Below are 26,377 nucleotides of genomic sequence, written 5' to 3' on the forward strand. Positions count from 1 at the left end.
TCAGTCACAAAGTCAAGACAAAGCAGTATCAAATAAAATGGAGCTTCAAATAAAATCCACATTTCCTCAGTGAATCTCTGAAAGCCAAAACTTGTTTCTCATACCAAGGATGGGAAAAACATCAGTGGTGAAATAGAAAGCCAACATAGCATAACAAATAATTCCTCTGAGTGGGTAAAGTGCTCCTTGTAAACACTCTTCTCTTTTCTGCTAATTAAGGAAGTAGCAGCAATAGCAGCAGCAAGGAGCCATGCCCAGCTATGTATTTATTTTTTATGCCCCATTATTCAGAGATTCAATGATGTCTTTCCTCTCAAGCAACGGTCTATAGGTGAATACCTCTTAGCCTCACTATTTCCAGAGGAACATTATTGTGAGGTTGAAGTATCAGATTATGTCCAACACAATAAAGGAAATTCTTTAGTGGCTTCTCTTAACTGTAACAACTTCAAAGCAGAAATTCTGATCTCCTGCAACATGGGCTGCACCAGACACCCTGCTAGCCCTTACAACAGACTAGAAGTCTGGCCTTACAGAAAGAAAAACCCTTCCAAGTGAAGGTACAAGGTCACTGCAGCTATACAGAGAAGCTCGCTGTCCTTTAAGCTCTGGCTCTTTCCTTTTTCTTTTCTTTTTATCTTTATACATACACACATATTTCTATTCTGACTTTATTTCTGTGTGAGAGCAGACACCACCATCCTAATTCCACTATATGCTCTGTCTACAAGAAAAGCAGTGATAGCAGCAGGTGGAACTAAGAATGGCACCAGCAGGGCCCTTCTTCATTAGCCAACATCACTCCATACTTGAATAAATGCTTTTCACAAAAAAATAGAGTATTTCTAGAAGGTTTTTTTAAAATTAGAATATAGCAAATTTGTCTAAAGTCTTCCCATGGGGTATCACCTTTATTTGACACTGAACCTCATCACTGGCAAGGAAAGCATTTCCCGCTGCTAATGATATTAAAATATCGCTGGTGCCAAGTACATCATAAAGACTGAATACACTCTTCTTGCCTTATTGACAGGAGAGAGAGGCTGGATCTCCTTTTTCATTAGTGTTACACCAGGATAATGCTACTCATTTGGCTTCTACCAACAAATGTGAAAGGAGGAACACGTACTGCCGCAGAGCGGACTGCCTTGTTGTCATATTAAGATACACAGTCAGTCAAGGATATTGTGAAAGACCAAAATATGTTATAAATAACGTATTTATATATGTTATATAACTAAATTTGTTTGCCTCTTGTAATCTACTTTAATTGAGGTGGTTATATTAATAACATTACAGAAAAGTGTTTTGGTGCATCCTTTATTTAGGGACTAACTTTGCTGCTGCAATCAGTGAGTGTTCATGATAAAATCAATGATTTGTGGGTGTTTTAATCTATCTAAATATAGGGAGATATATACAAAGATGCAGTGACACAATTGGAAAGTTGCTTAATAAATGAGGAGCATCCTGACATTTGTTCAAGAAAAGCCCAGGAACTGTTTCACATGGAAGAGAAGACTGACTGTGCACAAGCATGTCTGTAATGGACTGAGTCAACCTCTTTAGCAGTATTTCTAATTCAGTTTGATTTGTATGTGGCCTGGAGGGTTTCTTCTGCATCCCCAAGGAGATTCAGAGTTTTCTGTGTAGAAGCCCAGAAAAGTTTGCAGAGCAGCACTGTAACAGCGGCGGGGCTGCAGGGCTGCAACTTTGTCCTAACCAGCTGCCCCTTTGGAGGTGATGGACTGCACTGGGAAATCCCTGCCCTGCTACTTCTGGAGTGTAAAGGCTGTATTCAAGGCTTCTCCCCTTCACTACAGGACAGCAGACCCAAGCAAGCTTACACTGTGGGATTCATCCCACCGCAATACATCACCTTGAAGCCCAGGGCCTCTGCATGCAAGCAAGGCTTGGCTTCAATTCATCTAGCAGAGATTTCAGACAAGAGATTCTCGACTGTGAGAGAAAGCAGTGCCTGCAAAGCAGGGGGAGCTGCCAGAGCTCAGGGAGCAACACGGCCGGGGGAGCCACAGACGTGTCATCAGGCGAGACAGAAGCTGAAGGGAAAGTAAATCTTCCTGCTGTCCGCTTCTCAGAGTTTGCTGTCCAAAAGAGCTGAGACAGTGACAAACTCTGAGTAATAGAGGTTAATCCGTATCCTCTGGAGCATTTTAATACATAAGTTGAAATATTTCTGTATTTGTTGGCTTTAACTAACTCATGTTTAAATACATTGTTGGCGTTTACGTTCCCATGCTCCTTAATTCCTGAAACTCTCCGGTGGTGCAGAGAGGTTGCGGTGGAGATGTATGACATTTCAAACAAACAACTCAGATTATAATTTAATCACCAGTGATTTGCCAGGCAGATTAAAAGCACAGAAATGTTTTAGCAAGGGAGTCTGTGCTCTCCCACCCAACATCCATATGGTTTGCAATCAGTAATGAGGACTGCTGCCTTTCTCAGCAACTGTTTTTCTTAACACTGCTATCAGATTCTGGGACAGTGTTTTCAAAGTAAACCAATGCCAAAATACTTTGCTACTGCTCTTTACACATACAGAAATTCGAACCTTAAAAATATTCTCTTAAAATTCTCCTGATTTCACTCATCTGCCAGACTGACATCTTCACTTTGAGACAAGCCCAAAATCAGGCATGACCAAGAACCAGTACTGGTGCCTTGGCTGTTACCAAGCTAGAGGACCTCCCAAATATACTAACACAGTGCAAAGACAGGAGTGATATGGAGTGTGCAGGGTTAACACAGATCCATGATGCTAGAAGTGCAAAAGTTTAACCATGTGCATTAGGGGATCTCCATTCCCTGAGCTCTGAGCCCCATGCGACACATTTAAACAAAATTAGCTCTATATGCTATGCATCAGGAACACAAACTCAAGCACACAGAGGCATACAGCTATACATTTTTCTCCTCCAGCACACCAGCAGTCAGAAAAGCACAGCTGATCTCTTCCCCAAGCCAAATAAACAGATGAAGCCTTTTTTTTTTTTTAAATCAGAAAATATTCTGTTCATTTCCTGATATAAATCGTTGCATTGTGGAACCCTCTTGAACATGAATCTGTCCTTTCTGAACAGAGGTCGAGCTTTTCAGCCATGTCAGAAAGGCACCCATTGTGGCAGCCCTGAGATTTCAAAATTCCTTGCCAGGGGCAAATGGGAGTGGGGGGGCAAGAAGGAAAACTGTCGACCTGGCTTTGAAAATGAGTGTTTCTTGCTTGCTGGAAGCAGTCTCTGCTTGCTGCTGTTGAGAAGGGTAAGCCAATGTTTTGCAATCAACTCAAGAGAAGACACTACAAAAGAGAGTTTTGCCTTCCTGCCACTTTCCTGTTGTTTGCACAGTGTGGCTGTAGCACTGGCACAGACAACCAACACAGCTTTATATGTTTCTGGTTAGACTGCAACAATTTTCTCAGCACCATAGAACACCAGCAGCCCAGTCTGGCCCACCAGGGCTCAGCTGGAGGTCCTCACTTAGTGCTACTTTCCAATAACTTCTTTCAAGCCAACAAAACAAAAATTAATCCAAGTTCTCCTTTGGAAACTCCAAGTGCAGCACTGGAATCTCTTCCATATGTGCAGATGAGATTTTCCCTGCCCAGGTAACCTTAACTTGCACAAAAAAGCCATGGTTGGAAGGAGACGGGCACTGACTCCTCTTCAGCAATACTCCCTGCACAAATCCATGAATTTATATCCCAAAGGAGATGTGCAGGAGCCTGAAGATTATTTGACAGAGGATAGCTTGAGCTCTGCCACCAGGTCGGAGGTGCCAGGAAGCAGACAGTTCTGAGACAAACCGCATCCCATGGAGGCCTTTCAGTGCTTGAAACGATCTTACAAGGAGGGGGACTGACTTTTTACAAGGTCTAACAGTGACAGAACAAATGGGAATAGCTTTAAGCTGAAAGAGGGGAGATTTAGGCTAGATGTTAGGAAGAAATTCTTTACTCAGAGGGTGGTGAGACCCTGGCACAGGGAGAGGCTGCCCACAGAGGCTGTGGATGCTCCATCCCTGGAGGTGTTCAAGGCCACATGGGATGGAATCCTAGGCCCTAATCTGGTAATTGGCAACCCTGCCCGAAGGAGGGGGCTGGAACTAGATGATCTTTAAGGTCTCCTCCAACCTAAGCCATTCTATGTTCCCCATGGACCTTCCTGCCTCATGCAGACCCACAATACTCAAGGGGCAGCTTGCTTTTCTTTTGGGTGTGTAAAGGGTACAGAAAGAAGAGAGGTGGGTTCAAGGCATCCCACCCATTCCCAAGTGATTGGGAAATGTCACGGATTTGTGTCCCAAGATTCTTCAGTGGTGAAGCTGATCATTTGGCTTCAGCACACATCTTCAGTATTTGGCTTGGGCTGATGAAATGCAGAATTAGCTCTTCAATTTTTCACAATCACTCTTTATTATGATGAAATTATTCTCCTGGAAGAAGACAGGGCTCTGAAATTGCACATTCAGCATTTCACCAGGCTGTGAGATAGCGAGCACGCTGATCTGACAGCAAAGCTGGGCCACTCTGGCACCAAAGGGAGATGGCTTAACGCAACTTGGATGCTGTGGGACACTGGGGCAATGAGCTAACTCCATGTGATCCTCCATTGCGAGGCTTTGGTGGCCTTGAAAAAGACAGCATGAGTGTTTAGAGCAGGCTTCTTCCTGGAAAGAAGGATAAAAACAAGATCTTGCTTAAGAGTCACATCCTCATCTGGTTTTGCTTTACCCTGTTTATCCCTTCAGATTGCAAATTTCTCTGCAGGACAGGAGAATGTATTTACCTTAGCAAGAACTCTGGGTTGAGGTGCTCTTCGTCTCCTATAAACTGACCTTGGCTGTCCCCTGTGGGGAGGACGAATTTATCTCTGCCTTCCAATGACCAAACATGTGTCACTTTATTATAGTATTTATAGCACAAATGCTGAGTGATAAACATGAGGCAATAAAAATTAATCACTTTCATGTGCAGCTTTTCCAGTCGTGCTCTTCACTTTGGGATTTTGCTATACAAATATACACGCGCATACGGTACATATTTAAAGGATGCAACTAGTCTCAGTTTCAAATTAAGTACTGAATAGTAGAACCATAAATTCACATGTAGCTTACAAACTGGTCAGGCTAATGAGCTCTTACATATATCACACTGATCTGGCTAAGAGCTTAAGAAGATAGCATAGGCTTTGAATTTTTATTTCATGTTTTCTAAGCAATTCCTCATTTGAGGGTGGGCTGTTTGTTTTCTATTAGGACAGCTAGGTCCAACCTCTAGTTGGCAACCATATGATCCATTGAGGCTCCTAAACTGCGCCCCTAATAGCAATTATAAGAGGCAGAGATCCTTAGTAGTGGATTCCTTGTCCCCAGAGACAGCCAAGGTCAGGCTGGATGGGGCTCTGAGCACCTGATGGAGCTGTAGGTGTCCCTGTTCAGTGCAGGGGAGTTGGACCAGATGGCCTTTAAAGTCCCCTTCCAAATCAAGGGAACTCCTGGAAAAGGAGCGAGGGAAGGAAGGGAAGAGAATGTGCAAAGTTAGAGATCTCCAGGCTTCTATTCGAGGCCCAGATGTAAGTTGTTTGAAAAGGACACTGAATTACCATACCAGGAGGAATACTGGGAGCACACTGGTGATGGAGGAGTAGAAGGGGAGAAAAAAAATGTTTCCCCGGGGAACTGTCTGGGGCTTCTTGATCTCCTTGAAAAATATGATTTGCCCTCAAATTGCATTAGCCGCCTTAGAGGAAAAGAATAAACAGATAAAGATTCTCAAGTAGAAAATATGCAAATGAGCAGGAATTGTGCTTGAAACCTTCAAAGCCATGACTGACCCACAGAGAGAGAAAATATTCTCCCTCCCAAAAATACCTGCAGAATTAACAAGCCACCAGTTTAAATTAAAGAGAACTTCTGCATATGGCACAGATGAATCATGGTGCTCACTGGCATTACATGCTGTAATCTTCAAAACTAGGCATGGTTCCAAAGAGCAATGAGATAAATTCAGGAAGAAATAAATGGTGGTCATTGTGTTCCACGCTCTGGATGCTCTGCCCCAAGAAGTCCCATAACTGCTGAATGCCAGAAGCAGGGAGGATACACAAGGGAAGCTCACTCTGTGTTTTCTTTGTTTCTTGTATTGGCTATGAGCCACTGCTGGAGACAAGAGGCCAGATGGGGCCCTGGTCTCACCTAATTGTGGCCTTATAATATATTCTCCTGTAAAAGATCAGACTGGATTAGGATAAATTACATCCAAATCATGCTGCATTACTCAGCACATTAAGTTGCCCTTAATCACATACTTTGATGCTCTAGATTCCTGCTTAAATCTGCCCTCTGTGCATATTTCTGTGCCTGCTCTGTTGAAACCACTGCTGAACTTCAACTACACATAACAGGGCTATAATGAAAAGCCAATAAGGCTCTTTGATCAAGCTCTACTAGGACTCATCATGGGGACATCCTCTGCAGTGACAAAATGGTTTCCTCATCCTGTCTCTTTCTGAAGTGTTTTGAGAGCCTTTAAAAGCAATTTAATCCTGATTTATGTTAGCTAAGTGATTTTTACTGCACATGTGAATTACAAGAAAAGGGCCCTCAACTCCATTTTTTACACTGCTTAGGAAAACAGTTATAAATGCCGCAATGCCTTCAGTCTCTCTGATTTCAATGCAGCGGAAACCAGCAATATGGGTAAGTACTTCATTCCTAATTCTCCCATATGCCTCATCCAGCAGTTGACCAAAGACAACCTAAAGAATTATTACTGTATTTTTTCTTCTGTAAATGGTATTGAACTTCCTGTCTAAGCTGTTTACATTATTTCCAGAGGATGTGCAATGAAAGAAATAACGCAATTCTTTAACAGCAAGCACAAGAAACTTGTTGATGGCTATCTAGTAAAACTGAGCATGCATTCAGTGACAGCGAATCACCTCATCACAAGTTTAGAGATGAAAGGGATATAAAACTGGTGACCACACAAGCTCCCAAAGGAAGCAGTGGAGCAACAGAAACCCAAAAGTTTGGTGGCCTGATCCAGCCAGCCAGCCCCAGGAACAGGCTCATGCCAGGGGCAGACAGCAGCAGAAGGATTTTGCCTCTGCAAAGTGCATGCAGGGCAGCCTACAGCATATTGCCAGTGGTGGTAGATGCTAGAGGGATGCTGTAGCTTTGCTTACAGCAGTGCTAAGCTGCCCCCAAACAGATGACTCTGAAGTAAAGGATCTCAAACGAAGACTAGACAAGACTAGAGGGAATGGCCAGAAGTTGCACCAAGGGAAGTTCATCAGGAAAAATTTCTTTTCCAAGAGTGGTGAGGTATTGACACAGGCTGCCCAGAGAGGCTGTAGAGTCTCCATCCCTTGAGGTGTTCAAGAAATGTGGAGATGTGGCATTGAAGGACATGGGTTAGTGGTGTGGTGGTGATGGGTTAATGGTTGGACTAGATGATCTTAGTGATCCTTCCAACTTTAATGATTCTATGATCCCTTTAATTCCCCTGCCAAAGGCTCTACATTGCTAGTGGATCACCACTTTACTCCCTTTTGCCAGACAAGCAGCAGAAAGACAACAAAATGACAACAAAAAGACAACGAAAAGACCGAAATACTTTTTCTGCCATTTCTCCACGTCTTGGAGGAGCTCTGGGGAGACACCAAGAGGGCAGAGCAGAAGAGCCCCCAAGTACTGTAGTCTCATGGCCAAGCCAAGGATACAGGGCCATGTGCATCCTCTCAGATTCCTGCTTTGCCCCCAGCTGTCCCAGACCTTAGGTCACCCCGTGTTTCTGTCCCCATGACACGTCCTGTGTCTTGGTATCACTGCCAGGGATTCCCCACAGCCATCCTGGCACATAGCTGGCACCAGCCCTCATGCTGGAGCCTTTCCAGCTGCCAATGGCATTTTTGGAATTTTCAAGGCTCTACATGAACAAAGCCAGAAATGAGTTGCAGACATGGCCCAGGCCCCGTGAGATCTCCAAGTTCCCAGTACAAAGGAGAGCATGCCAGATACTTGGTGTTATACAATTTTTTGTTCCTTTCTGGTGCTGTTCTTACGGTGTCTAGCACTTCTGCTTACTCATCTGGCTTTTTAGTAATGTGCTGGTTGGACCTTTTGGTCTTGCTACTCCTGCTCCAAGGGAAGTGGGACCTGAAAGATTAAGACAGTCGTGTGCATAGACAGCAGATGGCTATTGCATCTGTACTTACTTTGCACTGCTAAATACCCTATTGCCCCAGCTAGTTTTATATCCCCTTTTAGTGGTAGATCTCTCATAATTTTTTAGTCATCTGCTGTACATATGACCATAAGAATTGTAAATAATTTTTCCAGGAGAGGCAAAAACTTACTACACATGTGAGAAGAGAAGAACAAGCCCACAGTTTGAACTCCACCTTCTTCATCTGGAGACTGTAGCCTTGCCTCCCCTCATTACCTTTCTTTTAGTTAGATCAGCAAGATGAAAACAGCCATTTCCCAAGTCTGCAGCAGCAGCATGTTCTCAGTTAACTGTCTTGCAACATCAAATGTCTTTCCAGGGTACTAAAATGTCATTCCCTATAAGACACCAATTTAATATACCTTGGAATTGTTTTCTGCCTATTTCTACAAGGCGGCACATGGAAATATCTTTCATGTCATTGTTTTTTTTTAATTTACTTGTCAGAGACATAAATAACAGCATGTAAGATCTGCGAGTTCATGAACTCCAGGAATTTTTTCCAATCGGTGTCCTTTGAACTGAGATTTTTCAGACACTGTAAGACTCCAAAACATATCTAGTATGTGCATCTCGTAAATTTGCTTGATTGGCAACTACTAAAACCAGACTTGTCTTCCCTGATTACCTACCAGCATTAGGCAGATTTACAACACATTCTAGGATCTTACACTAAAACATAAAAGAAAAAAAGATGTCTTCATCTTGTCTTGCCCAGTATAACTGTTCAGATTAATGAAAAGATTTTAAATTAACATTCATGGGCATGCCAGAAAAATAGAGACAACTTCCCAAAGATAAAACCTTTCCAATACTGGGGTTACTTTCAAGGTAACGAACATAACTTATTTCACATATCCCATTTCGATAACAATTCCCACTCTTTTCTGTCCTCTGGGAGATTAGTGAGCTAAATTAGGAGACATCTGCAAAGCAGCATCAACAGCATTTCCTGAACATCCCAACCTTGGGAGTATCAGAGTCCAGAGAAGGGCCACAAGGCTGTTCAGAGGGCTGGAGCACCTCTCCTGTGAAGAAAAGCTGAGGGAGTTGGGCTTGTTTAATTTGGAGAAGAGAACCTCATTCCAGCCTTCCAGCTCTTGAAGAAACCTTAAAAGCAGAAGGGAACCAACTGTACATGGGCAGATAGCGACAGGACAAGGGGGAATGGCTTTAAAGTAAAAGAGGGAAGATTCAGGTTAGATGTTAGGAAGAAATTCTTTACTCAGAGGGAGGTGAGGTGCTGGCACTGCTCACCAGAGAGCAGTGGATGCTCCATCCCAGGAGATGCCCAAGGCTGGGTTGGATGGGGCTTGGACCCTGATTTGGTGGGGGATGTTGTCAGGGAGGTTGGAACTCAATCTTTAATCCCTTCCAACCTAAGCCATTCTATGATTCAATGATTGTGAGCATCCCATGAGTGAATGGCAATGCTTTTTTTGATACTGTGGGTATGAAATAATTAAAAAAAAGACTTTGACTTCAAGACAGTGTGAGAGATTGTCTCAGTGTCAACGCTTGTTTCATTCTGAGAAGGAAACAAAGGAAAACAGCGCCACTATTAAAAAGGCAAATAAAAAATCATACTGACCTCAAATACATGCCTATCTACTAACACAGAAACACCCCTCAGCATTTCGACTGACTTTCTAAGGTGACCGGAATTAAATCTTAAGTACTTATGGAAAAAATAAGGGAAGATCATTCCCTTACAGGCATTAAAAAGTGCATTGTGCATTATTTAAATGGTGTCAAGGCACCCTGAGTACAGAAGTAACATCACACACTATGAAACAGTGCAACCTTTGAACAGAGCATAAATTTTGCAGTCCAGTCTATTTACAAATTTGGATGTTGTTCAGACCAGCTCACACAAAACCAGCCAATTTTTCCTTGTTCCTTTTACGTAACTCCTTTCCAATTCTCAATCCAGACATTAACTTTTAATTCACCTTGTACACCTCCAAAGAGGGTGTGTGTGGTATTCTCAGTATCTTTTTCCGTATTCTAAGTTTATAAAAGTGAAGAGACATAATGAATGAATTTAATTAATTCCATACAGTCAGCTGGTTATAGAAGACTTACTAATTTGGCTAAAAGAGAAATTAATTGTTCTTTCAAAATGCACACTGATTCTGGGGTATTTCTGGCCTGGAACATGACAGATCTCTCTGTTTTCTGGGCTGAAGTGCCACTGGCTCATGAATCCTGAAGTGAAGCAACAAATCGTTTGCTCTCAACTCCCAGCACTGATTCTGAATTCAGTGCTATTTTGAATAACCTCTCATTGCTGTAAAATACCATGAGATCCAAACTAGAATCTGGGCAGATCAGCCATGAGATGAGGTAGCAGTGACTAGGAATCAGAACATGGAACTATGTCCTGTGGCCAATAATCTATTTATTAACAATTTCTTTCCCACTCATCCTCTGGGACAGAAGCTAATTCCTGGGATAGGGCAATTCTGTGTTCCATCCAGTGCCCCCCTCCCTACCCCAGCAGCCATCCTGTCTTCCAGGATTTGTACTGGGGTAAACAGTCAAACTCTGCTTGTCCTGCACTGTGGGGTAGAAGGGATCTGCCAGGTGCCCTCTGAGGCACGTTCCAGCTGAACAAATCTTTATCTAACTAGCAATATTATGTGCAACACTGGAAACTCAGCTCTTTATTTCATGCAGCTAAATAAAAATCCTTCAAGCTCTGCAATGTATCCCATCCATTAACGGAGCCTGGGGAGCTGTGCTGAGACCTAGCTCATGATTAGATAAAAGCTTTTCCTTCTAAATCACTGTCCAGAAGAAACCAAGGCTCTGGAACAGTGAACTCCACATACATTAGAGGTCAGGCACATCCTTGATGCTAGTTATTTATGTGCCTTTGTTTTACACTGAAGACTGTGAGGGTTTATGGTAGGTAATGAGTTGCTTCATTTCTGTACCACGATAAGGATGCCGAGATCCTTCTCTCAGTAAAGACACAGAAAATACAAAGTGCTCCAGTTTTCCCAATAAGAAACACTTTTAAAACAGTGTTGTGAAAATATTACTGCAGAGCCCTGTGTGTACTAAAACAACCCTACGAGGGTGATGGGGAAGGGTAGCACAAGGATTTGGGGCCACCTCTTTGCCCCCAGGGTCTAAACTCCAACTCTCTGAAAGGCAGCTGAGCAACGGATCAATGACTCATAGAATGGCTTAGGTTGGAGGGGACCCTAAAGATCGCCTACTTTCAACCCTCTGCCATGGGCTGGGTGCCACCCACCAGATCAGGCTGCTCAGGATCCCATACAGTCTGGCCTTGAATGCCTCCAGGGATGGGGCATCTACAGCCTCTCTGGGCAGCAGTGCCAGGCCTGGGCCTCAACACCCTCTGAGTTAAAAAAAAATAAATTCTTCCTAACATGTAACCTAAAGGAGCACCCCGTCTAAGTTTTCATTTCCTGGTCTTTCACAGATTCTGAATCAGCTGGGTGACCTTCATCTCATGCCATACTGGGAATTTAAAAATACACCACACCTTGGAAAAATGTGTCAGTTCTCAGAAATAAGAAAATCAGGTTGTGGGTGGGTGGGACAACTGCACAGTGTATTTATATAACATTCTGAGTGACAGTCTTTTAAATTCCACTCTACGGAAAGTAGATTTTTCTGCACTTCAGATACTAAACGCAGTTATTATCATAGGCTTGAAGCAGAACCATTTTAAGAGAGAGGGGTCACTTTCAATTCATTTTTTAGGGCAAAGATTTTTTTTTTGCTGGTTTTTTAGAAGTAATTATTTTACGCTTAATCCCAGGTTTTCACTGGTAATGTTACGCCCAATTTAGAAGATACAAGCATCAAGTGACTTGGCATGGGGATCTACTCAAACAAGGGGAAAGAAACCGCTTACAATTTATGACACGCTTTGATAGCTGCGATTTAAAAATGCCACTGATTCATTCCAGCAAATGTTACAATAACAAGCACAAGACTAATGACCTGATGCCTTGTCAGAGATGTTCACAGGTCAGATAAAACTACCACATTCTATCGGCAGGATCCAGCCTTTCAAAGCCAGCCCTGTTTGAGCTTCTCCCCGACTTTGATCCCCGCAAGCCGTACGTCAGTACCGTCCTCCCAAAAGCTGGCCTCACGCTGAGGGGTTTCTGCCGACACACTTTCTGAAATCCTTTCGGGCTGCCCTACCTTCCGTCCACCTCCGTCCCGCACACCTGAATGGTTTCCTGCTTCACAAAGAAGCAGTGAGAGAAGGGAAGAAAACCTTCAGCCCACATCGGGGCTTGCCAAACAGCTGGTGAAGAACAGTCCTAGAAAAACTGATATTTAAATAACTGTGGGGAAGATTCGTCAATTTAAGAGGAGCGGGGTGAGATCATCCACTGCCTTCTGTTGTCTTTTTGCTGAAAGCAGCCAACGGACAGCTGGATTGCCCCAGATCCTGCACTTAAACACATTTGCGGAAATATTTGTATTTCATCATCATGTTGCATTTTTCTCCTCTTTTCAGAGCCCTTCCCTCAGCACACTGCGGGGTTTCCAAGCCTGTATCACGTCCCTTCACACCTGCTGCAGTCTGTTCACATTTAACATTGAGCAGAGCGTGTGAGCAGTAACAAATACTTCTCTCAGTGTATTTAATGTCTCTTTTGCTCAGTAAAGGTCTCCGTTTTTTCAGAAATCCCCATTACTTAAAATTACTGGCTATCCAGCCTGGAGAAATGAGGCTCAATAGGTGCTCTGAGGATGGGATCCCAGGAGCTCAGCAGCATGGTAGCACACTGCCCCAACACAATCAAGCAATGTACAACAAACTACAGTTGAGTGACACAAGCAAGATCTCAGCAGCACCTGCATACCTTGGTCACTTAATTTGCTCTGGACAAGGCTGTGTTTCTCTGGGAACAGAGGCACTTGTCCCTCTACTTCCATGCTACCAATCCACGCTACCCATACAGAGTCTGCACAGAGATGGCACAGGCAGACCTGCATCACGGGAATGAAATTGCTGCAGTTCCTTAAAATAACCTGAAAGACAAGTGAGGTTTTGCTTGGACTCTACCACCTGTCTACAGGGCATGGCCAAAATTCCCCCACTGGGCACTGCAAACAGCAGCAGCAGCTCCTGTTCCAGCCCCTGGGACCGCATTACAATCATATTTGGGTTTTGGCAGTTTCACTCTTTATTGTTTGACACTTCTCCCCACAAAAGATAGGGAAATACTGCACAGGGCGCATTGGCATGTGGATATTAGCTACGTGCTGGGAGCCAGTTCCACTGGGGTGGTCAGCAGACACAGCCTTATTAAGGCCCACGTACCTGCAAAAGCAACCTCCAGAGCCAAGCTGAAGGTGAAGGCTGTGAGCCCCTCAGTGGTGGCAATTCAGTTTTCCTACAGTTCCTCTGAGCATGGCAGAATCACTCAATGGGCTCCGATGGGCAACACCCCGGGCTCAGGGCTGAGTGTGGTGTGCAGTGTCCTGCTGGCTCATGGTTGCTATTCCTGCCCGAGCTCCCCAGCTGGGCCTGCCTCTGCATTCTCAGCTGTTCGACAACCGGAGACAAACACGTGTGCCCTCCCGGCAATGGATTCTGTTTTCCCCGCTGTGGTACGTGGCACACCTATTGCGCTATGGGGCCTGGCATGAATAGATAGGCATGGGGACATGCTCCATCCCTGGAGCCTGGCAAAAGCCCAGAGCCCCTGTTGTGTGTCAAGGTTGCTGACCTCTGCTCTCTGCCCACTGAGTCCCGCTGTGGCTCATTTGGCCCTGGTTCCTGCTCCATTTCAGGCTCCTTTCCTTGATGCACTACCACACACCTCCTCATCTCCCTGTGTGTGAGTCACTCTGGATCGCCAGACCCACAGAGGGGCAGAGGCTGGTGTTAGCTTCACTGAGTGCTCATAACCTGGCTGGACATGATTCCCAGTCCAGGGATCACTTTTCATGCAGGTTGTGGCTCTCCACCAAGGCCTGGTGGCACCTAGCCATCATGGGACGGGGCTCAGACACATCATCATCTCTTGCATCCTTTCCCCTCTCCATCTGGAGTCAGCCATAACACGGATGGGCTTCAGCCAGACCCACGGGGACATCAAGCTTGGGCCCAAGCCCAGACACCGAGGCTCTGCTTTGTCTCCGTCTCAGAATGAAGCACAGCAAAAGGCAACTTTTGGGATACTGCAGTGACCCATTCAAATTAACAGGGTTAAATCATGCTAATGCAAGCCACCAACTTCAAAAGATTTACACAAGGGATGAATCTGAAGCCATTATTTTTCTTCTTTGAGCCTTTCAGAAAGATGATCTACTTTCCAGACCATGGTGCTCACCTTACACTTGGTCAGCCAGCCTTGCTAACAACCTTCTTGCCGGTCTTTTATTTTGTAGGCTTCTCTTCCAACCAAACAGCTCCAAGAGCTGTTCACCAGCCCTGCTTTCCACTGCACAGAACAGCCCTGGTGTACTTCCGATTGGCCTAATCTATTTTCTCTATCAGATGCATATAAATACAAAGAGAAAAAAAAAAAAGAACAAAAGTAAAGTGTCTTTAGAGAATCAAGGAGGCTTACAGACACACATTTCTCCTGTATCTGAGGATGCAGGTAAAAGGTGCAGGCACACATGCAACAAGGAGTATCCTCTACCTCTGAAAACTACAGTGCATGAAATTTGAGCATGATTGATGAATGCATGTCCCATATACTTTGCTGTAATTGGAAGCACTTGTAGCTAAGGCAGTGTAGGAGACCAATGAGACAGGCAGAGAAAATCTCATATGTAAAAGATATAAGCTCCCAGCTATGCAGTGATCTGCCAGGCAGTCCTGCTCCTGAGATGGCTCATTCAATAAGAACGCCAAGGAAGATGGCCTTCAACTTTTTCAGCAAAAAGCTCAATAACCTTAAAAAACATAAATCAAGACTGCTAAAATTGGCAGATGATTTGATAGGAAGAAGTTGCCTTTTGGGGACTGCTTTGTGCCTGCCAAATTCACCCAGACACAGATCCACATATGGATTTCTAACCTCTCCAGGTTTCAGTGGTGATTACAGCAGAGACTGTGGTATGAGCCATGCTAGACACATTATTTTGGGAGAGCTGATTCATTAGAAGTAGACAATGAAAAGTACAGGGGTTATTTGGTCCCACCTCCATAGTTCCCAGGTATTCAGCTCTGGGGGTTTTGGCACAGAAAAAGCAGACTTGAAATTCAGATCCTGAACTGGTTTCAAACTTTGCTGAAAGTCTGAAGGTGTGCAGGTCTGGGACTTTGACTACTAGCTCCCCAAAGAGGTGGCTAACTTCTCGGGGTGAGACGGTGAAGGATGGAAAGAACCGGTGTTATTTCACTTTGCTCTGAATGCAACACAACCATCTGTGCAGTCACTGCACTGTGGGGCCTTGAAGGAGCTACAGAACAGTCTGACTGCAGTCAGTCGCTGAGCAGCAGGCCCTGCCAGGCTGACACAGCCTGCTGGTACAGCTCAGACCTTGGGGAGAAATACTGCCTGACAGCTGCTTTCTGTCTGCAATGCTTCAGCCCCATCACGTCTCTGCTACAGCCTTTCACTGCCATGGTCAGACATACACCAACAACGTCTCAGGATGAGTAACAGGCTAAAAGCAAAAGTGCAGAGCGATCGGGAGCTGCACAAAGCTGTTTGTAAACGTACAAGTGGCATGCTTCCATAATAAACAACATGTTATCAAGCTGCATTGTGTGAGACAGCAGCAGGCAGCATGCAATGCTCTGTGCTCCCTCTGCCGGCAGCAGCCGCAGCGCTCAGCATCATCCAGGCGCTCTGGGATGCTTTGTGCTCTGCTGGAGGCACCATGAATCCCTCCATGAACGGTGGCAACATCTGTGCAAGCACTGCCTGTGAAGTGAGACCCACTCTGCCAGGATTATGCAGATAAGGAATAAAGGCGACAGCCCTATGTGAAAGATGAGGTCTCCGTGGCATGGCACAGAGCTGTGAAGGAACAACCTCCAGCTGGGAACAAGAAGCTCCTGCTGCTGCCTCCATGAGATGCAATCCATCACAGTGCATGAGGTACACAGAGGGCATGGTGGGCTGAGGAGGGGAACTGCTCCAGAAACAAAAACACAGTTCTGTTACAGGCACCACTTGCCCTGATGGCTTCTCTTGCCAGCATCTTGAGACATGCGGGGCTCTGTAACTGCACGCAAAGGTCCACTGGTGACTTATCCTACTCACTGTGCTTGATTGTGCCACATAAAAGTGGAAAACATGAAGATACAAACCTGTCTACATCCATCCAGTGGGTAAAACCAGAGATGGAGAAGTATGTGGAGGTGGTGGAGTCACTGTCCCTAGAGGTCTTCAAGAAACGTTTAGATATTGCATTGAGGGATGTGGTTTAATGGGAAATATTGGTGACAGATGGTTGGACTGGATGATCTTGAAGGTTTTCTCCAACCTTAGTGATCCTATGATTCTATGATTCAATGTACGTCTGTCCATGCATTTCATGTTTGTAAAATAGATATTTCCAAAGCATAATTTTGATGGCATTACTCTATCACCAGCAGTACTCTGGAAATTCAGAATCAGAAAGCTCAAAGTTGCTGTTATCCATCAGCCACGGGCACCCCAACAGCAGTTGAAAGCTACCATAGAGTGAGCCATGCACAGCCATACAGCAGCTCACAAAGAGCAGTAACATCAACTCATTCTCTGCAGCAGAGAAAGAGCCTGAATTCAGGACTTTGAGCATCCTCCTCCCTCTCACCCCACAAGCCCTGTGCACATATGGCCCCATTCAGCAAGGTTCCTGCTGAGCCCTGCCCACTGATGGCACCAGTGGGTGCAAGGCAGCTGGCACCTCCATCAAAATCATCATTCCTGCTGAGTAAATCTTGAAGGCTAACAAGCTTTAAAAGTCTACCTCCAGATTTATTTTTCCTGTGTCACTTTGGGGCAAAGCAGCCCACATATCATTTACAGTATCAGGCAATTTAATTTCTTGCTTCTCTGTTGATCTCTAAGCAGACACAGCCCTTTTGATGTCTTGGTCCACATTTTGAAAGGATGTGGCAATCACGACAGCTTAGAAATGTGCATACAATTAGTAATGCTAATACAATTAACAGTGAAAGGCTTACACTTGGATCACAAACACAGCTCTTTTCCAACCCAAGCCCTCCTCGCAGGCTTCTAAGTAAATAGGTCAGATAGCAATACAGAACTTCTGACAAAGAAAACTGATGTTTCAGACTCAGAGAATGCTACAGAAAGCAGGAACTTGGCACTACCAGACAAATTAAAAGATATGGTCACATTTCATGCAGGGTAACTAGAGGCAAGGCTGGCCCAGGGATGCAAAGATTTGAAGCCAGGGTGACTCTCACCCTGTGCTGGATGCAGCTCCAGGACCAGAGCCTGTCCTGCATGTAAGGCACGCACGCACTCAGAGCAAAGGATGAAAAATTCATGATGGAGTTTATTGCAAAACGCCCACTGAGGATCAAAGCTGCTGGCCCAGCCAGCCCCACATACTGCCTTTTTGAATGTTCTAACATGGGAAAACACATCAAAAGCCTCGAAAGGAAAAAGGCAGGGAGCAGCACCTTAAGCAGACAGCCGCGATTGTGAAGGAAAGGGATTTGTCAGCACTCTGCAAATACCATGGGCACAAAACCAGCTGATTTCCCAGAAGAGAGAAAAGCCCACTTGGCCAAACCCAGAAACAGTCACAGGCACACCCCAGGAGAGGCTGACAATGCAAGGGCAGCCCGTGCTACTGCCAGCAGAGGAGCTGAGAATGCTCATCACTTCTGGGAACCAAGCCGTTGATAAAAACAAAATGGATTCAAGTAACTGGGCTGAGTTTGGAGCCACTTCTCAGAAGCTTCAAAGACATTTGCCTTCCCAGACCTGGGAGACCAAAAGCAGCTGTCTGAAATCAGCCTGTGGCACAGCCTGGGTCAGTGTATCCATCACTGGAAGCTGCCCCCAGATCCTCCTCCCTTCCCAGGTCCCAGCCACCTGCACATGGGACAGCCCTGGCTCCTCTGCTGCCAGGAAGCAGTGCTGCAGGCAGGCACCTGCTGCCCGGTGGGGATGGGAGCTGCTCGAGGAGCTGCTGAGCAGCACGAGGCCATGGGAAGGGCAGTGACCCCAGGCCGCCCAGCAGCAGTTTGACATGGCTCCGAAACCTCAAGAGCTGTTGTTCAGGTTTTCAGTTCATAATCGCAAATGTGTTTTTCCTCTTCAGATCGTTTTACCAGCAGTTCATAACTCTGTGGCTTGTGAACTGCTCAGCTCTGGGTCAGATGGTCTCACACAACTGCAGAAGTCACTTGATTCAGTCAGGATATAGAGGCCCAAACCCCACTCCCCTTCCCCTGGGAGCTCTCATTTTTTCCTTTACTTGACCGCTTAAATCTTTATTCTGCAACACATCCAGTCTTGCAGTGAGCCTTCTATTTTACCCACAAATGAAGAGCAATTTTCCTTCAGAGCAGCATTTGGAGGGCTTTAATCGGAAATTTGTCCCTGTTCCATCATTTTTCAAAGGCTTTGCAGTTCCAGTCTGCTCCTCTCTCTGGTTAAAGGGAGCAACTTGGAGAGCGGTTTGTCTGGAAGGGTCTGGCAGGGGACAGCTCAGCACAGTGAAAAGGGATCAATTGCTGATGGCCTGATTCCCATAAGGACAATGTGAGGGCTGCAAACACCACACTACTGGGGATGGATGGATGGATGGATGGATGGATGGATGGATGGATGGATGGATGGACGGACAGATGGACTGACAGTAGATGGATGGATGAACAGACAGTGGATGGAAGGACAATGGATGGATGGAGAATAGATGGATGGATGGATGGATGGATGGATGGATGGATGGATGGATGGATGGATGGGAATCATATAAGACAAGTGAGTGCAGTACTGCCACATAGGAAAGAGCTGTGCATGAGAAGTTTGGTGAGAAATATCTCCTCTGAGATTTGCTAAGGAACATCAGTGTGAATAAGAAGCAGCCCATGAGAGCCTCAGCAGATGTGCGGTGGAGTTTAATCCTTGCTGGGTCAACTAAGCAAGCCAAATGCAGGATTAATATACAGTGTGTCAGGCTGCACATGCAATACACTGGCAATAATACTTGGATGAGAGCAAACATCTAGATTAGGTGCTGACAATTCCCCTAGCAGGATCACGCATGAAATCTGGCTTTAGGAAGAACTGTCTCTATGACTTTCACAGCCAAAAATCCAAGAAAGCCAGTGACACCTTCCACTCTGAAGCTCACCAGACTGCCACAGCACAGCCAGTGTTGGGGATGAGAAAGGTTTCCTTTTCCACATCAGCTCTATGGCATCGTACAGATAGAGCAAGGAGAGCCTAGTGATCAGCACACTCCCCAAGCCTGGGGAGAAGATTCAGTCCAGCACTGACTGCTGAAGAGACGCTTAGATCCTTTTCAATCTCTTCCATATGCTTACAAATGCCTGATCCAGGTGTGGTTCTGGAGTCATTAGTACTAATGTCCAAGCCTGTAAGTCTGCTTCTTCGCAGTTCCTTGTCAAGTCTAGATGCAAAGTTATTTAAAAAAATAAAAAAAGTCTATCATAAGTCAAATGGAAAAAGATAGAGCCATAACACCTAATAAGAAGCCAGGTGGAAAAGCTATTTCATATCTGTTCATAGCATGCCACATGCCACAGCTTTCCTGCTGCTGTCTAGGGGAATTTCTGCTCCCTGGGATGGCAAAGCCAAGAGCAAACCAGCATCACCAGACAAGCATGGCAAGGGTGTGAGGCATGGCACACACTAGGGAGAGCAGAATGCACAACACCACGTGCCTAACATCTGCACACACCAAAGGCTTTAATTCCAGTGCCTTCTGCTGCACAGAAACAGTGCATGCAAAGCACCATCTCCCCACAGTGTGGCAGCAACTGCCTGCACAGCTCGTAACCCAGGGCCTCCAGGCGCACGTCTATCCTCCAGAAGAGTGGTTGGGCACTGGAACAGGCTGCCCAGGGAGGTGCTACAGTCACTGTCCCTGGAGGTGTTCAAGAAACGTGGAGATGTGGAACTGAGGGACATGGTTTAGTGGGCAATATTGGTGGTAGGTGAACAGCTGGACTGCATTATCTTAGAAGGCTTTTTCAACCTTAATGATTCTACGATTCTATGACTGTACAGCAAAGGGCTGCCCAGACCCCTGGTCACCAAGGGGGGTCTTTAAGCAGTGCAACAGAAGCAGTTTTGCTAAAGGTAGGAGAGTTCTGCAAAAGTCAGTCAATGCAAACGTTAAAAATCACAAGTTATTATGTTGCCTTGGGTTTTTCTTTTGGCCAGACTGTTTTGCAATCATCTGTGAAATTTTAGCATTGCCACTCATTTTTAAACAGAAAGTCGGACAGAATGACAGTGAGCTACAGCTGTGCTAGAAACATTGTACACAGATACAAGCACATACCAAGCACACAGGAGAGAACAAAGTATTATGGGACAGATGAAGCCTAGTGGGCCCTGCATGGAGGCCAATGACCCTGCTGCACAGCTCAGCTTTCCCAACACAGCCTGCAGCAGCAGGGCTGCTCTGTGGGCATCAGGTGCTAACTTGCCTCTACATCTCACATGGCTTGGACAGCATTTCACTCCATGCTGCCAGCCCACAGCCTGCTCAGGTATCTGCAGGCAAAGCTGGCACGGGGTCAAGGTTCTTGTGTCAGGGGCAGGAAAAGCGGGACGGGCTCCTCTTTGGCTGCCCCTGCCAGGGCTGTTTGCTTGTGATAAGATCCAGCCCCAGCGCTCAGCTCCATTGCAGGAAGTTTGTTCCCATCGCCTCATTTCCCACCTTCCTCCCCTCTCCCTGCAGGCTGGGGAGGTCACAGCACAGGAAGGAGGCATTGAGGAGCTGCCACCCTCTTCCCAGAAACCCCAATGCCTGCAGCCAGACCCCAGCACAGCACTTCAGGGAGCAAAGCCTAAGGGAGAAACTCCAGCGGTGATCAGAAGCAGGCAGAAATCAGTGGTTGAGGATGAGCCTTTTCAAAAGGTAATAAAAGGATAAATCATAGTCTCATAGAATCATAGATTCACTAAGTTGGAAAAGACCACTAAGATCATCTTGATCACCAGGGATGCAGCTCTGCCAGCACCTCACCTCCTTCAAAGTGACAAATTTCTACCTAACATCTCACCTAAATCTCCCTTCTTTTAGTTTAAAACCATTTCCCAATGTCCCATCACTATCAGATCTGGTAAAAAGTCAGTCCACCTCCTGTTTGTAAGATCCTCTCAAGTACTGGAAGGCTGCAATGAGGTCTCCCCAGAGCTTTCCTTTTGTACTCTTTGCCCATTGCCACCATTATCACACCCCTTCAGAAGAACAGGAAGGGTCACCCTCAGGTTTGGGAGGTGGCTGTTAGTGTCAGCACCTGATGCTCTCTGTGAGCTGCACAAAGGTTCAAGCTCTTCCCACAGGTCAGAGCAGCAGCAACACCCACAGCACAGTGGCAGAGGACAGAGTAAGCCCTGTGGTGTGGCACAGAGCTGTTCATACCCCCAAAAACCTAAGCCAGGGCAAAGTGGATCTGTTGGCATTACATATGCTACAGCCCATTGCAATCAGAGTGCTGGTGCTGCCCGATGTTTACATTTCTCCTCCCCCTGGTTTGACCCAAGGGATGTCAATGGCCTCAAGGTCGAAGAGAGGAGAGTGCAGCAGAAGGGATTTTTTTCCTTAAGCAACCTTGCACCAAATGCATTCATGTTTTAGAGGCCATAGGAAAAACCTCCATCTGGAGAAAACCACTGCAGAAGGTGCTGTCAGCCCAGCAGATGCCCTGTTCCTCCCCCTGTTTATCTTAGATGCCAAAACACTGCAGTATCTTTCAGTGCCCTCATGCTCCTGAAAAGCAGGGCCTAATACTTCCATACCCAAAAGGGTTGCAGTAGGTGCAATGCATAGCATTCAGCACTGGGCTCCAGCAGGAGAATTCTCTGAACACAGTAAGAGGTTTCACTCCTATGGTAGCACAGCAGTAACCCACAGTTTAACCCTCAGTCTAAAGCGATAGGGAAGGAAGAGAAAAACATCCATTTTTATAGCCATGAGCAATCCAGCTCTGGTTTTAAATGCACATTTTCTTCCCTTCTTTTTTAGTTGTCTTCCCCCAAGTGAAGCATTTGGGCTAATAAAGAGAGGACATCCAGATTCTTTTCCCAATAAAAAACAAGCTCACTCTCAGCAGTGTCTGAAGCGTGTAGCAAATTATGAAATGAACACTGACCAGCACAGGCTTTGCAGTGTCAGATTCCTGTTGCTTCTGCACTGACCCATCCCTTCCAGCTCTATCCCCTTCTGCCTCCTCTTTACCCCTCCTGTGTCTCTGTGAAGCCTCTGCTATTTCAGCACACCCCCAGCAGAAAGCAATTATTGATGCTATATGTTACATCGAGCCTAATGGCCAGCACAACTGGGGGCCTGCCTGTCTGCAGCAGAAACTCAAAACTGATTGTTTCTGCCCTGAAACTTGCTATCTGAGTATCCAGATGTGCAGGGAAGAGGGAGCAGAATGTTCAAACTGAACAAACTCAGTGCTGGCAGAGAGCACAGCAGTAAGGCTGTGTTCTTCTGGGGTGAGAGTGGTTAGTGGTAAAAAGTGAAGTGATGGTGCTAAGAGATACAAGAGGAAGAGGATGCCATGCAAATGAAAGCCAATGACTGAACTGCAGGAAGTTCCCCGAAGGTCCCAAGGTCTTGGCCTGGCTGCTTTTCCAGCTGTTAGCACCAGCTACAGCCTGGCTGGCTTTCCCTGCGGTTTCTTTCCTCAGGCCATCTGGGACAGAAGAGAGCAAGGACACCAAGACGTAGGTCCATGGCGCTCTCCCAGCAGCACACCCGCTCCCTACACACTGCCAGGGCTGAGAGTGGCTCTCAAAGGAAGGTGGCTGGCGCTGCTTCTCAATTCCACCCTTTGACCTCAAATCAAGTGGCACTGAACAGCCAACCAAACAGGACTGAAGCCACCAGTCCCAGAAAGCTGAACCAAGAAACTCATCTCCAAACGCAGCGATGGCTGCCCCAGTTCTAACGATCCCCTTGGAGGCTCTTCTGCATCTCAGCTAAGCACAGTAATACTGCATTACATTTATTCAGACCATATGTAATACACACAAGAGCCCATAAAAGCTTAAACAGCACAATAAACATTTGGAAAAGCGTAGTGACCAGATTTACGGGGCTTGGATACTCGCCAGCATGACCCACCAGAATCAGATCCTGAAGTTTTGTGTAAGCACAAGATGTATACACAACACACACAAGCACACATCAGTGTGCTGTTATCCCATAAGAAAGATAAGCAGACCCCAGAGCCCATCCCCAGCAATGGAATCTCACGGCTTTCCACTGTTACTGAGTGGGATTAGTTTAAATCAAGGCCATAAAGAAGGTCTTGGCAAGGAGCAGTTGACGTAGCATGACAAAACTTCGTCCCAGAACACACAGTAAAAATGAGAAAGAGGGAAAGACAAAAAGATTTAGACACTTAGTTTCCATTAAAGGGAAGATGAGCCCTGCTGCAGAAAGAGGGCTTTGCTTTGCCAAATTTCATGATAATTTTCCTCCACGGGGCTGATGCGGTATCTCCTGAGCCACCTACCAGGCTGCAGGAGAAGGGATGATGGCTCAGCAGAAGGGAAGAGGTGTGAAGTAATGACGGATCTTAAGGGGTATAAACCAATAGTATTTGTTCCAAGAATCTCCAAAAACCCTGAACTGTCATTTGCACAAAACATCTTGGAATAGTGGGAGAGCAATGTTGGAATGCACAAGCTCCTCTAATTTCCAGTGAAACAGCTGAAAGAATTTTGATTTACTGATTTCTTGGGTGCTTTTTGATTCATTTTCTTCTCTTCTATACGTAATATTTAAAGCTAAACACTGCATTTTGTACACTTACAGTCTCTGTCAGCTCACAGAGACTCTGCACTAGCAGGAGTTTGTAGAATCATAGAAGTTAGCACAGATGCGAGTATCCTGTGCTCAGGACAGAAGCCTGGAGTCCTGGCTCCGTTTCTTGTGCAATAAAAGCAGCCGGGGCACAACCTCAGCATTATAGCAAAAGGAAAGAGATAAAAGAACAGCACAAGATACAGCTTTTGAGAAATCTGCTTCATTTGTTATGATAAAGGAGAGCATTAAACATTAGCTGGCAATAGATGGAAGGAGTTGCCCACCTCCCACACACAACTTCCCAGAAAATGTATTTACAAGTTTAAGACGAGCTGCTACATTAAGTTACACAAAAGGAAGACCAAAGCGTGACGACAGATTTACTTACATGAGGCTGAGGATGTAAAGATGCCCTTGCTATTAAGGAACTGGCTCAGAAGCACTGCTCCCTTTGCTGGTTGTCACAGACAAGAAGGCTGTTTGTGCTCATCAGCCGCACAGGGAGGTGGGCAGTGCCCTGCAGCCGAGGACAAAGGCTACATGCACAGGCACATTCCCTCACCCACTGGCACGAGGGGGAAGTCAGGCAGCAAAGGATCTATCCGAGGCAGACGTACTTGTGTGAGCTCAGCAGCCAACAGGCATCACAAGAGTTATGGCTGCGAAACACGGACAGGCAGAGGCAAAACAACACCAGCACATTTCTGAAGCATCCCTCTTCCACCTGCCTGGGATGGTGACTTGCTGCCCAAGTACTCAAATGTACCAGCCAAGCCTCCCCCTGCCACAGCCCCACAGATGGAAGCCTGAATCTGAAGGGCATCTCCAGCACAATCATCAGCAAACACAGCTGCAAAGGACAGAGGGAGCAATGGCAGAGGAGGCAGCCAACACAGGGAGCATCATGAGACACATTGGGCTGCTTCTGCACAGGGGTTTGCAGGTGGAATAATCTGTCCAGAAAGCAGGAATTTGGGACAAAGGAGCACAGCCCTCTCCAGATAATGTCCTAGTGTATGGAGCAGTATGGAATGGTCTTTGTTTCTCCTCCAATGGCTATTTGCTGTTCATTGCAGGAGAGTGACCTGTAATGAGATAATTTGCACTAGTTTGGTGTAAGAAGATGACAAGGTGTCTTGAGCTGAAGATCTCCCTTCACATGCAAGGAATGAGTGCTTTCTTTTGGAGACATTCCATGGCATCCTGAATCCTGGTCCCCTTGTAACCTAATTTCTCAACGTCCTTTCCCCTGTTATCTTCAAATACAGCACATTCAAAAAGCTGATATGGAAACTGATCCGTTCCTGCAGACACAGGGAGCTGCAGATCACCATGTCAACCAGCAGGAGTGCTGACGGGACGAGCAAGTACGCCGAGAGTCAAAGTGAAGCAAAAAGCATGGCCTCCTGGCTGCTGTTCCAGCGCTGGTGACCTTCACAAAGCACTTTCATACTTCTGTTTCCCCAGTTCTAAATAATGCCAGCGCTTCACAGTCAGCTAGACAGAGCTGCTGTATGCTCAGGCCATACCTTGAGGTCGATGGTGAGAAGCTCCACAGAAGGGCAATGCCATCGCAATGCCAATATCACCACTGCACAATTCACACAACACTTCAGCATCATTCTTTGGAACGATCCCTGGGAAGATTTTGGTTTGACTAAAATAAGTTGGGTTATAGGCAGACAGGGACAAAAATAACCCCATTCCCATGTGTTTAGTACTATTTAAAGGGACACAACACCTATTTTCGGAAAGTCCAGCTCTATCTGGTTTCACAAGACAAAAAGACGCCATCTTTCAGCACAAAATGATTTAGAAAAATAGACATTAATATCATTTTCCAAAATCTTTAAGTATGCCTGAAATGAGCCAAAATATGGGAACATGGGGCAGAAGCAAACTGCACGACAGAGCACAGCAATCACCCAGAGCATGAGCAGGGGAGCAGTTCCTCTAACAATTTTTAGATGAGGGCCTTGGTTACAAGCTATGGGGTGTAAGGGTGAGCTCCACCGGGAGCACAGGGACAATGCTGGGATGCAATGGTGAATGCTGGAGCCAAAGAACGTGAGCTGACAGCAGGAGGAGCTGAGGGAAGCTGCTGGGATCGCACAGACCAGGCAGGCACAGTGAGAGGTGTCTCACACACCCTCAGAGGGGTGCTCAGCAAATCACCCACTG

The 26,377-nt window shown here is 45.9% G+C and overlaps 1 protein-coding gene across 6 annotated transcripts in view; it reads right to left on the minus strand.

Moving 5' to 3' along the window:
• The window catches only part of SH3PXD2A (SH3 and PX domains 2A), a 235,739-nt gene that overhangs the window by 91,338 nt on the left and 118,024 nt on the right, over positions 1-26,377 (minus strand). Inside the window, exon 1 of one of the 6 annotated variants that reach the window (XM_048946832.1) lies at positions 24,585-24,741. The exons of the other annotated variants lie outside the window; for them this stretch is intronic. Coding sequence (XP_048802789.1) covers positions 24,585-24,586 — 2 coding nt within the window. The 5' untranslated portion in view covers positions 24,587-24,741. Of the gene's footprint in view, positions 1-24,584; positions 24,742-26,377 lie in introns of those variants that run through there. 6 annotated transcript variants of the gene reach the window in all.

This window comes from Lagopus muta, chromosome 5 (assembly GCF_023343835.1).
Source record: "Lagopus muta isolate bLagMut1 chromosome 5, bLagMut1 primary, whole genome shotgun sequence".
In the NCBI taxonomy this organism is placed as follows: Eukaryota; Metazoa; Chordata; class Aves; order Galliformes; family Phasianidae; genus Lagopus; species Lagopus muta.